The sequence below is a fragment of the Microtus pennsylvanicus genome, chromosome 11 (genome assembly GCF_037038515.1).
Source record: "Microtus pennsylvanicus isolate mMicPen1 chromosome 11, mMicPen1.hap1, whole genome shotgun sequence".
In the NCBI taxonomy this organism is placed as follows: Eukaryota; Metazoa; Chordata; class Mammalia; order Rodentia; family Cricetidae; genus Microtus; species Microtus pennsylvanicus.
Window position 1 is genome coordinate 12,431,642 of NC_134589.1, and position 12,274 is coordinate 12,443,915.

General features: G+C 47.9%; 1 protein-coding gene across 6 annotated transcripts; it reads right to left on the reverse strand.

The window, feature by feature from the left end:
* Positions 1 to 676: 676 nt before the first annotated feature.
* On the reverse strand, positions 677 to 11,656 carry Amz2 (archaelysin family metallopeptidase 2). 6 transcript variants are annotated; one of them, XM_075990268.1, is made up of 9 exons: positions 11,570 to 11,622; positions 11,096 to 11,189; positions 10,741 to 10,823; positions 9,780 to 10,062; positions 8,960 to 9,133; positions 8,749 to 8,877; positions 4,563 to 4,726; positions 3,422 to 3,598; positions 677 to 1,083 (listed from the first exon to the last, which is right to left on the reverse strand). In XM_075990268.1, the coding sequence occupies exons 4-9, from the start codon at positions 10,060 to 10,062 to the stop codon at positions 931 to 933; spliced, it is 1,080 nt and encodes a 359-aa protein (XP_075846383.1). In that variant the 5' UTR covers positions 10,741 to 10,823; positions 11,096 to 11,189; positions 11,570 to 11,622; the 3' UTR covers positions 677 to 930. The 6 variants fall into 6 exon arrangements, with proteins under 6 accessions (XP_075846383.1, XP_075846384.1, XP_075846386.1 ...); XM_075990269.1 differs by lacking the exon at positions 11,096 to 11,189 and having other exon boundaries at positions 11,570 to 11,656; XM_075990271.1 differs by lacking the exon at positions 11,096 to 11,189 and having other exon boundaries at positions 9,780 to 10,079; positions 11,570 to 11,648.
* Between the last annotated feature and the right edge of the window lie 618 nt (positions 11,657 to 12,274).

Below are 12,274 nucleotides of genomic sequence, written 5' to 3' on the forward strand. Positions count from 1 at the left end.
ACATTGACCGTACAGACTTGCTGGCCCTGAGGTTGTCCACTTGCTCACTACCACAGCAACTGACTGATGTCACAGGCTGACAGGCCACCACAGGCATGGCTGGCATCCTGACAGGCAAGTAACCCACTCACTCTCTTCCTATTCAAACAAGTCACAATGCAATGGAGTGGGCAAAACAAACTTCAATCTCACCTAGCCCTACAGAATGAATGCGACCGACACGGACAAAAGCACCATTATGAGTTATCTGTAAAGGCCGTCAGACACGACACAGCAGTTACAGCAGAGAACGGCACTAACACCCCTCCCCACCAGCAGCTGCTGAGAAAGGACCACTGGTGTCCTCACCGCGAAGACCTGATATAAGCTGGCGCTTCTTTCAGGGACAAGCCCGTAAATGGCCAGGAAAGAATGAAGGGTACCCACGGGTCAGGAGAGGAAGCTGCAGGCAGCAACTCGTGCAAGTTCACGTTGCTGGTGACTTAGCTGTACCCCCCCACACACACACACACACACAAGAGGCAGTAACTCTTTCTGAAGTTCACGTTGCTGGTGACTTAGCTGTACCCCCCCCACACACACACACATACACAAGAGGCAGTAACTCTTTCTGAAACAAAAGCAATCCTGCAAAGTGTTCATTCATTCCTCGCATGAATACAGGAATACAGGATGGTCACTTTTTTTAATCTTTATTTACCTTCTAGCTTCAGCTAATCCAATTTGAAGCTAATGACACAGGAGAGAAGGGCAGAGAGGGTTTTCCTTGTTCTCAGTGAACCTTATTTTGGTCCAGGAACTTCAAAGAAGCTTCTAGTCTGCTCCCTGGCCTCAGCACAGAACCAGGAGATGGTTTATCCCAATGAAGTACTCTATCCACAAACGCCCAGGGTGCTAGTATTTATTTCAGTTACTCCTACGTCAAAGTCCTTATTTTTCCAGAACAGCAATGCACTTTACTATCCACTCTCTCCAGTCCTTAAAGGCTTCCACAGGTTTCAGCAAATTCACATGGACAGAACTATTTCTGGGAGTTGCTCTTGATGCATGGCTAGGTTCATCGTCAATCCATCTCAGCAGTGCCTTGAAAACACAAACACTGCATTTCAACAAAACAGTCTCAGGCACAACAGCGGGTACCAGAGTGAAGTTATCTAAATCCGTGGCTGTGCCCCCCATGAACAGTCTCAGGCACCATAGCAGGTACCAGAGTGAGGTTATCTAAACCCGTGGCTGTGCCCCCCACGAACAGTCTGAATCTGATGGAGTGGGCTAGGAGTACAAGACATGAGTGAACACTGAGAGAAACAGCATGGACCAAAACTACAGAGAACAGAACCTATGAACAGGAGCTGGGTATGGTTCCTTGCGTCTATAACCTCAACACTCAGAAAAGAGGATGGCTACAAGTTCATAGCCACTTTGGGTTACATGGTGAACCCCAGACCAGCCCGGGGCCACATTATGAAACCCCACCCCACCTCAAACAAACAAACAAACAAAACCTGAAGACAACAAAAAATATGCAGAGGAAAAAGAACTATACTAATTCTTACGCTATTTTAGGATGACAAAGTAATTTTAATTTCTCTTCTCCATTTGTTTATTCTATAAGGCACTGCACTGTGCTTTTAACTTAAGGTACATGTGCATATAACGTAACTATACCCCAAGGCAAGAGCAGACATGTATGTGAAGACACAGGATGGAGAAAGTCAAATGCTGTCCCTGCGTGAGCAGGCAGAGCACAGGTAACCACCGGGATGTGTACTGATGTGTGCACAAGGATACCAGGAGTCGTCTCTCTTCTTTTTTTCATTTTTCGAGACAGGGTTTCTCTGTAGCTTTGGAGCCTGTCCCGGAACTAGCTCTGTAGACCAGGCTGGCCTCGAACTCACAGAGATCCGCCTGCCTCTGCCTCCCAAGTGCTGGGATTAAAGGCTGCACAATCACCGCCCGGAGAGTCATCTCTATTCTTAAAGACATCCACTCTTTTTCTAACAGACTCGTGTCTGTCACATATTTGGAAAATTATAGTTACACAGTTCTATACTTATAAAAGTAAACTCAGGCTGGAGAGATGGCTCAGCATTAAAGGCTAGGCTCACAACCAAAATATAAAGTAAACTACCACACAAATCAGCATGCCTTTTGCTCTATAGAACCAATCCCTTTTGACCCAATGGACAAGTAACAGATAAATTCCTTTTACCATTTCTCACTGAATGTTAAGCATAAAACAGTCATCATCAGAAATGGAGAGATGGTTAAGAGCATTTACTAAGCTAGACAGTGGTGATACACACCTTTAATACCAGCACTTGGGAGAGAGAGGCAGGAGGATCTCTGTGAGTTCGAGGCCAGCCTAGTCTACCAAAGGAGTTCTAGGACAGTCAGGACTGTTACAGAGAGAAACCCTGTCTTGAAAAACCAAAGAGAGAGAGAGACAGACAGACAGACAAGCGTCTTTACTGTTCTTCCAGTGGACCTGAGTTTGGATCCCAGCACCCACATCAGGTGGTTCTGACTCTTAAGGAATTAGACAAGCCCCTCTGGTCTCAGAGGGCAAACATACATAAATATATCTAAAAATAAATAAATAAGACAGTCATTGTCAAATTAAAGTTTCTTTCTTTATGAGTGTTTTGTCTACATGTACATATGTGTACTGCATGTATGCCTGGTGCCCTCCGAGGATGTTGGATCCCTTGGAACTGGAGTTATATGTAATTGTAAGCTACTGTATGGATGTTGGGATCCAAACTCAGGTCCTCCGCAGGAGACTGGGAACAAGTATGAGCCACCGCAATGGAACTTATTTATAGTGTTGAGAGGGAGGGATATGTGCCACGGCACGAATGGAGAGGCCAGAGGACATGTGCACAAGTCAGTCTTCTCTTGCACCAAGGCTCCAGGACTGACTCCTGTCTCCCTATCGCGGGGGTTGGAGGAGCACCATGGCTGGGGGAGCTGTGCTCTCTTCCTAAACTCAAGGTCTCTCATGGCTTCACACAATGGATGTGGTCAGTGTGTGCATGTGTTAAGCCCAAGGTTGACCTCAGACGCTTTTCTTACCTTATACACTGAAGCAGGATCTCTCGTGATGAACCCGAAGCTTGCTGTCTACTAGTCTGGCTAATTCATTTGCCTCCAGAGTCTGTCTCCACGTCCCATGTAGTGGGACTACAGGTGGGCACTTACGTGGGCTCTAGGGCCCCAGACTCTGGCCCTCAGGCTTTTGTGGCAAGGCAGCAAAGGATCCACCACTGAGCCATCTTGCCTGCCCTCTCTCTACTTTTTTTTAAAAAAAAAAAAAACAGTTTCCTGCTTACCTTTACCTAATTTCCTCTGATAAACCACAGCTCTCAAAGACCTACTAGAACTCACCACTTCCCTTACCTCTGCACCCCTTCCTACTTACTCTGTATCTCTCTACAATACTGAAGCCAATAGCACACTGCAGCTTGCGTAAGCAGATAGGGCAAAGGTTTAGAGGACGCCGGTCAGATTCTTCTAAGTGGTTGGAGCCTTGCATCAAGCACGCAAGCCACTGGCAGTGTCGCAGTCCAAATATGTGTCCGATCTCATGGGTTAAAGTCTGCAAAACATTTGTCACTGCTTTATGGCACCACCATTGGCAATTACACAACACTTTTTCCAAGAAACACATTTACAGGATCAACACCATTGCAACTGTCTTAGTCAGGGTTTCTATTACCGTGCCAAACACCGTGACCAAAAAGCAAGTTGGAGAGGAAAGGGTTTACTTGGCTTACACTTCAGCATTGCTGTTCATCACTGAAGAAGTCAGGATAGGAACTCAAACAGGGTAGGATCCCAGAAGCAGAAGCTGATGCACAGGCCACAGAGAGGTGCTGCTTACTGGCTTGCTCAGCCTGCATTCTTATAGAGCCCAGGACCAGCAGCCCAGGGATGGCACCACCCACAATGGGCTGGGCTCTCACCCAAGGATCACTAGTTGAGAAAATGTCTTACAGCGGGATCTCAAGGAGACGTTTCCTCAGCTGAGGCTCCTTCCTCTCTACTGACTCTAGCTTGGGTCAAATTGACACACAAAACCTGCCAGGAGAGTCACCATCACCAAACCTCCATTCTGCCCAGATCTTCTACACTTAGCAATGCTCATTTCATGACTTCCTGCACCAGGGTTTCCCCTTTGGGACACCAAATATGTTGGCTGATTCCATGTGTGGGAACCCTCACAAACGGGCTCTACCCACTAGATGGCGGTACAGACTTCAGATTTGTGAAAAAGTGGCATATGCTTGTCATCCTTGTACTAAAGGCTGAGGCAGGAGGATAGTTAAGTTTGCTGTAGACCACCAGTAGGGTTCTAGCAGTTCACTGGGGCTCCCTCACTCCAGAGACAGACTTTACTTGCATGCTGATGAGCACCCATGCACTGCTGATGAGCATACTGGCTGTGGGGCCCTTCAAACATACTCTGTACATGTATTCCTACGAGGAGAAACCTACAAACAATCCTGGAAAAGCAAAATTTCTATCTAAACAACAACAAAAAAAATTTCCAAACAACTTACCTTACAGGATCGCCACAGCAAAATACTAGTGATCTCGGGATTGTAATAGTTATCAAAAATGGAATAGTCGCTGGAGGACGTTCGCCGGGCCTGCGTCACTGTCCCTTCATACCGTGTGCTGTAGAAATCCTTGCCATACCTGGCGAAGCTGAATATCCCCACACCTGCAAAGAGAAGACAAGCTTATCCCTATCACTGGGTAAGATACACGGAGGAAAGACAAAGGCCGGCTGTTCAGACATCTGGCCAGTAAGTGCACATCTGGACTGACACCACACCACTGGAAATACTTAAAAGATTGCCAACACAACACAAACAACTTTTGTCCCAGACTTCCTTATCGAGATCTTTTAAAGCGGGACTCCTTAAGACTGTTTTATCTGTTATTAAATCAAACCATGCACAATGATGACAAGACAGAAAGTGGAGTCTGGCTGGCGTCACCAGCTGCTCTGAGGACCCCACTGGGTAACCAGCTCTGCCACCGCACCATAACCTCTTTCCCAACAGGCCAAAGGGAACTCCAAGCCTTAGCTCTGCCAGTGCCCTCACTGTCCCAAAGAGAGCACACGCGACCCCCATCCTCAGATCTTATCCTTCACAGTACTGAGAAGACCACACCCATGAGGCTTAGTCACCCAGTACCACTGGCTTATGAGACCCAATTCCCACAACCATCTTTACCTATCAACCAATTTCCCCTGCCCTAAAAAATTCAATGTAGGGAGGAGGATGCACCAGGTCCAGGACCCTTCCTAAGGACCTACTGGAGGAGGGAAGTGACATTTTTTTCCACTGGTGTAGCTACAGCTAACATGCCTGTTCTCTTTAGTAACCTCTCACACATGCTCCCTTAAGTAACCATACTTCATACCCAGACATGCGCGCGTATACACACACACACACACACACACACACACACACACACACACACACACACAGAGAGAGAGAGAGAGAGAGAGAGAGAGAGAGAGAGAGAGAGAGAGAGAGAGAGCACTAGAAGGGGGACTGAAATAGAAGGAATCAAACAAAGGTGGAAGGGGCACCTGAGAGGAATGGGAAGGTGAATATGAGCTAAGTGTATTATATACATATGTGAAAACGTCAGTGAATCCCACTATTATGCATAATTGATATGCTAATAAAACATAAGAAACCTAGAAACATCGAAAGTGGGAACTTCACTGAGTTCCTCCTACCAGTCTTCCCTCAGGGAAGGACTCCAGAAGAGCGTGATCAACGGTGACTTAAGCAGTCAGGATTTTTGGCTATTAGGAGCTCAAGGGCAGACTCGGCCTCACACACCAGTCAAGTTTCTGGCTTTTCCGAAGGTAGCACCCACTGTCCTGTCTGGAGACTGTCTCCAGAGAGCAGAGCCTCTTCACACGCCCTGTCTCCTTTTTAAAGCACAGGGCAACTCCATCAAGAGGCTGGTAACAAGTGACCAGAATAAACAGTCTCGCGGCTGACTTCCTGGGGGTGAGAGCAGAGGCACAGATGCCACCTCTGCAGGCCTGGACACCTAATTCAGTCCAGGGACTGACCTACAACCGTGCTCACCTACACAAACTTTTCATTATGTCTCTTTCAATCGTTACTATTCATGAATTTGGGGCTGGAGAAATGGCTCCGCAGCTAAGAGCACTGACTGCTCTTCCAGAGGACCCAGGGTTCAATTCCCAGCACCCATACAGCAGCTCACTATTAATGAATTTGTATGTGTTGCTAGGATTCAGAACCTAGCACACGAAGCAGTGCTCCCACCTTATGGATGGTTTGGTTTGGTATGGTTTTGCTAGGGAGCAAAGCCAGGGCTAGAGTCACACCAAGCAAGTCCCCTCCCACCGAGCTCATGAAATCTTTATTTGTAAGTAAATAAACTCGTGGTTTTGTCCAGTTCAACTTGATTCAAAAGGGTGCTCCTCACCTCACCCTCAGGATCTGCAGACTGACCCCTGAAATTTAGGGAAAGAGTATTCTAACAGGAAAAGCAAATCTCTTCATGTATCACCAGGGACTCGCTCTGCTCCAACAAGTGTGAGCCTATTTCATGTGATCCCTTCAGCCATAACGTTTTAAATGTTCTTCTTTAAAAACAGTCTTTAATCTTGGAGAAAACCAGGCCCCTTGTAAGCACACTCATTTCATATCAGATCAACCACTACCCTGACATGTCTTGTTTTATGTCATTTAATATATTTAAAACTTAACCTTCCCCACAAAATAATTAACACAGAAAGCTTGGGCCATGTTTCCTCATCCACTACCCTCAGAAGCATATAATAAATTAACTAGTGGTATCTAGGTCAATGAATAAATTGTTTTGCATTTGCTTTTAATGTTTTTATTTCTATAATGCTAACAAAAGGAGACATCTGATAAAAACACAGAGCAGTACAGTAATCCAAGACTTCAAAAGCGCATGCTGGGAGGATCCAGGGGTACGATGAAGGTCCTCGAGAGATGGAGCACTAAGGATGAAGCTCTAGCCTGGCCCCACCTCTAAAACAAACAGCTGCCGGGGAAGCCCCTGGCCCAAAGCCTGGCATCCATCCCGACAGACCATCAGCTCTCTCCTGCCCTTGGTTCCTACTGCCTCCTCCCTAGGACGCTAATGCCCACTCCCTTAGTCTACTAGCCTTTCCCCTTCCAGCCTGCCTTAGATCCTGGGGTGCACACTGCATGTATGCACACATGTGTGTGTAGTTGAAGTTAGACAGAAAATAGCAAAAATTAGGGGGAAAGAGAACAAAGTAGAAAAATGAGAAGAACGAAAGAGAAAGAAAAATAAGCAGACACTGTCAGACCCTTCTAATGCTGCCAGCAGTTTCTAATGAGCTGAGGTTTAATATCTCAGGTCGAGGTTTAGGTTGGGTCTCTTTTTCCTTCGCTGCATTTTTTTTCCTGTCAGGGTATTGATTGTTGTACAGCTCAGGCCGGCTGTAAACTTGTGGTCTTCCTGCCTCTGCCTCCCCAGTGCTGAAATCACAGGCATGAGCTCCACACCTTGCAAGAACTTTGGCTTCTTGCTGCTGATTATGCTTGGCTGGGCTGCTGTGGACAAGGTGTCTGTAGCCCAGGCAGACCTTAAACTCACGAGGTAGCTGAGGCTACCCTTCAACTCCTGATCCACTTGCCCCCACTTCCCAGATGCTCCAATCATATGTTATGCGATGTTACCACACGTAGCCCAAAGCTGGTTTTCCAGACACGTACTCTACCACTGTGCTGCAGCCACATGCAGGCTGAAGAAGGAAATATGTACTTACATATTTGTTTATGGCTATTCCATCTGTGCTTGATCAAAAGAGCAAAATCAACTAGCAAGGGCTAGGGATATCTGCTAGTTTGAATGCAATTGGCCCCATAAGCTCATAGGGAGTGGCACTATTATAAGGTGTGGCCTTGTTGGAGAAAGTGTGTCACCATGAGGGCAGGCTTTGAGGTTTCATGTACACGCTCAAGCCACGCCCAGTGTCTCACCACTTCCCTGTTGCCTGTGAGTCAAGAACTGTCAGCTCCTTCTCCAGCACCTTGTCTGCCTGCATGCTGCCCTGTTTCCTGCCATGATAACAGATTAAACCTCTGAACTGTAAGTAAGCCACCCCAATTAAGTGTTTTCCTTTATAAGAGTTGCTGTCTCTTCACAGCAGTGGAAACCCTAACTAAGATAGGATGCATGTAATTCAGTGGTAGAGTCCTGGCCTTGAGCCAGGCCTGGGTTTGAAGCCATGTACTGTGCTAATGCACCATCGCTCCCCCCACATACACATGGAAAAAATTAGCAAGAGTTTCACAAATGTTAATGATAGCTCTAATTTCCTTAAGGTGTTTATCTTGCTAACACATAACTTAAACTCCCCAGATGTTGAGCTGCACGCCTGGGGTAGGTACCAGGCATCTCAAGCGCTATTTATGGGTAGTAACTGTAACACAAATGCTCTCCCAATGGCTGTGAGAAAAGCATTATTACACCACGGCCAGGCGGGGAGGATGTGGCCTCCTGGAGAGGACCCCCATCACCAGTCTGTCAGAGCACACTTTGCACTAGGCCGAGCATGGCACTTCACTGAAGACACGGCTCTAATTGAAAACACTACTGGTCGGGTTTCTTCTTCCCACCCTCTGAATTTCTTCACACATCCTCAAGCTGAACAGTATCAAAACAGTATCAAAAAAGGAATACCATCTGTCAAAGAGGCCTGTCCAAAGACAAAATTCCAGGAGTCCCGGGGGTACAGGTCGATCATTGTTATCCCCACGATGCAGAAGGCATCTTGGGGTTTCTTCTTTTTCAAGAATGCCAGGATATGCCCTATTTAAAGAGAAAGGCATGTATAATACATATGACACACACATCCCTTCTGTACGTTCCAGCTGCAAAGGTTCTTACTTACCTGCATGGATCTGTAAGTTCTGTGTGTGCTCATTCACTCTAAAGGCACACCTCGTCGCAGACACGGACACTGGCTCTAAGAATTTTACGGTCAAACCATAAAAAAAAGCTTCGCAGTAGCCCTTGAGCCACTTAATATATTCTTCACTGATAACTCTGGTGTTGCCTAGAGAGCCTATGGTATGGGGGAAGGGAGAAAATGAGGACACTTTAAAAGTGATGGAAACATTCTTCACCTTATTCTATAAACTGGAACAGAAACAGAAGCTGCTCTAAAACTTCCATACTTTTTAACTGACGGCAACATGGAGTCAAAGGAAGAGAATCTCGCTGTTCAGCCACTGGGATGAGTATCAAAAGGGCCACACACAGGGCCATGAAGATGGCTCAGGAGGGGAAGGTGCTCGCTGCACACCTGACAGCCTCACTGGGACAGAGGCCAAACTCTACAAAAGCGGTCCTATGGCACATCTGCATCCCCTCCCACACAACACACAATAATAGTATTTTAAATTATCACATATGATATAATGCCTAACACGCACAGAGACCTGAGTTCAACTCCCAGCACAAAAAAAAAAAAAAAGAAAGAAAGAAAGAAAGAAAGATAAAAATCGCTTGCAGCTGTGTAGTGGTGGTATGCGCCTTTAATTCCAGCACTCAGGAGGTAGAGGCAGGTGGATCTCTGTGAGTTCAAGACCAGTCTGATCTATAGACAAAAACAAAAAAAAGAAACACCACCCCCCCCAAAAAAACAACAAAAAAAAACCCTGCTCACTTGCATTTGGGCAGCAGCCACCACCACCATTCCCAGGACATACCGATGGACTGTATATAGATAACGTGTTTCTCCCGACACGGTTTGTTTCTGTAGCGATCAGTGAAAAACTGTTCGAAATCCTGGGGAGCTTCAGGGTGGGTGGTGATCCAATCTGACCGGGAATACACAGAGATAGGTCCAAAGAGGTTGCTGGACAGAAGGAAGGCTTCATTCATTAAACGTTGCTCCCCAGCGTTGAACTTCTCATACAGTAACACAAGCTCTGGGTTCTTAGAGATGAGAGCTGTCTTCAGGGTATGCTCAGAGTGCCGGAGTACCTGCATCTGCCAGAAAAGAGGGACTAAAGTTAAGAATGAAAAGAAAATGAGAAGACAGATAGAAAATTCATCCATCCATACTCAGGACTATCCTTCATATACACCTCTAGCTTCTCTCCAGAGTAAGTGACCTATTGCTAATGTCTTCACGTATCACACTTAGGAGTAGCATTCCCACATCCAATCGGTTCACTGGGGAAGAGTCTCTAAAGAATTAAAAGGAAAATTATTCAACCCATCCTTCCATCTTTTACAGAACTTGCTGCTCCCACCGTAAAAGCTACTGATAAGTTGGGCATGGTGAGGACACCTGCAAACCCAGCATTCAGGAGAGGAGGCAGGAGACTGCAAGTTGAAGAACAGCCTGACTGTCCTCAAAAACAGTAACTAACAACCACAACAAACAAAACTAGCGGTGACCCGGGGAGCCTAACTTGATGTCCAATGTCCTCTGTCATTTGACAATAATCACAATATTCTGAGTTGGCTCACTTGGGACAGATGACCAACCCATCCCTACCAATGTTACTCAAGGATATTCAATAATAAAAAGGGAAGTAATGTAAGTGCCCAGTTCCGTAATTTAATTGCATGTTGGCAGATACATCTCAGTCCCTTAAGCTTTTCAGGTCAGTTATGAAACACCAGGGAAGCCCTAAGATGACAAAGAGATGCGGAACTCACGTTGACGGGCCTTTTCTGTTCATATCGAGTCCTTAGGTGGCACTTCCATCCTTCCTATGGTCAAGCAGATGTTCCCCACGAGGCTTTTCGAGTTAGGAAAGAAAAACCAGATGAAAGATTTCCGTTCAGTTCTGTGTTTTCTAATCACCTAAGGGCTTTTCCAGTTTATTGACAAATGATTTTGAAATGTTAGCTAGCGCTGTGCTCACATGAATTCTGGAGCGCTAACTCCAGACTAAAAAGGCCTCTATAGACTAAGCTGTGAATGGAGCTCACCCTCACTACACATCTGGGCTGAAATTTTACCTTTACAGGATGAAATATAAAACAGACGTGGCCCCTGTAGTCTACCTACCTTTATAAAGAATAAGTCTCCAGTTGCTTTTTCCCACTTAAGTTTTTCTAAGGGCAGCCATGCCCAGCAAAGGGGTGTGGAGGGCGCCTTTACCCTAACGAAAAGGGCAGAGTGGAAGGTCGGGAGGTCCCCGTGTGTAAGGGGGCATTTTAGAGTCACGGCAGTGGGCTGGGGGCCGAGGACGCCCCCACACACCCCATGCAAACTGGGTCTCGTCAGACATGCTAGCTGGTTGCAGACACCACCCCGTCTCCGCTTGGGTGAGCTGTGGGGGCCTCCCCGGAACTCAGGGTTCGCCTCTTCTCCCCCGGAAGCAACCGGAAAGGCCGGCGTCGTTCCCAGGAGACATCCCGCCCCCGAGGTCCCCTCTGCTTCCGCCGCAACCGTCCCTCCCACATCCGCCCCTCCCCAGAGACCAAGACCTTCCCCCTCCTCCCCTGTCAGGCCCTGTCGGTTCCCTCACACCACCCTCACCCGGACGGGCCCTTGGGCCGCCCTCCCGCTCCCACGGCGGTCCTTCTGCGCATGCGTCTCGCGCCGGCGCACCAGACCGGCACCGCCCACAAAGCCCGTGCCTTCCCGCCCCTCGACCATCGTCCCTCCCCTAACCGTACTCTTCATTCCTGAGGCTCCGCCTCTAAACGCTGGCCACGCCCACTCCGTGAAGGCCCCGCCCCACCTCCTGAAGACCCCGCCCGTTTCTAGCGCTCGCGGTGTGATTGACGCTAGAGGGCGCGGTAGTGCTAGACAACCCCCTGCCGTCGCCTTTTCCCCTATTGCCCTCGCGGGGGCACCGCGGCCCGCTCCCCCGCGGGCAGTGCAGGGTCACGGGGCCACCTGTTGGGTTTGCTCAGCGACCCGTGGGCTGAGCCTGAGTAATTTAACCACCGGGTCCAAATAAGTCAGCCGTGTCCGCGGCTTGACACATCCTACCCGCTGGACTTTCCCTCGGTTGGTTTGCGCGACTGTCGTGGCCTCACCTGCTGTCAGGAAGCAGGGCTGCGGCCCAGGCGTGAGACCTAGGGTAGCCATTCAAGCTCGGGGAACTGAGAGCTTCGAGCTCGGACCCCCAGGAACCTTCCGGGGGAAGCCCCAGAGCCCGGATCTCCTGATTCCCCGTCCCCTTCACGCATCTCTGAGCGCTTCAGGCACCGCCGGTCAGAGCAGGAGATGCCACTA

Coding starts and splice junctions, on each gene's coding strand:
- Amz2 (XM_075990269.1), bottom strand. CDS start 10,062: ATGCAGGTACTCCGGCACTCTGAGCATACCCTGAAGACAGCTCTCATC. Junction 8,878..8,959: donor GAACTTACAGATCCATGCAG/GTAAGTAAGAAC, acceptor CTCTTTAAATAG/GGCATATCCTGGCATTCTTG. Junction 1,084..3,421: donor GTATTGTAGAGAGATACAGA/GTAAGTAGGAAG, acceptor TGTGTTTTCAAG/GCACTGCTGAGATGGATTGA.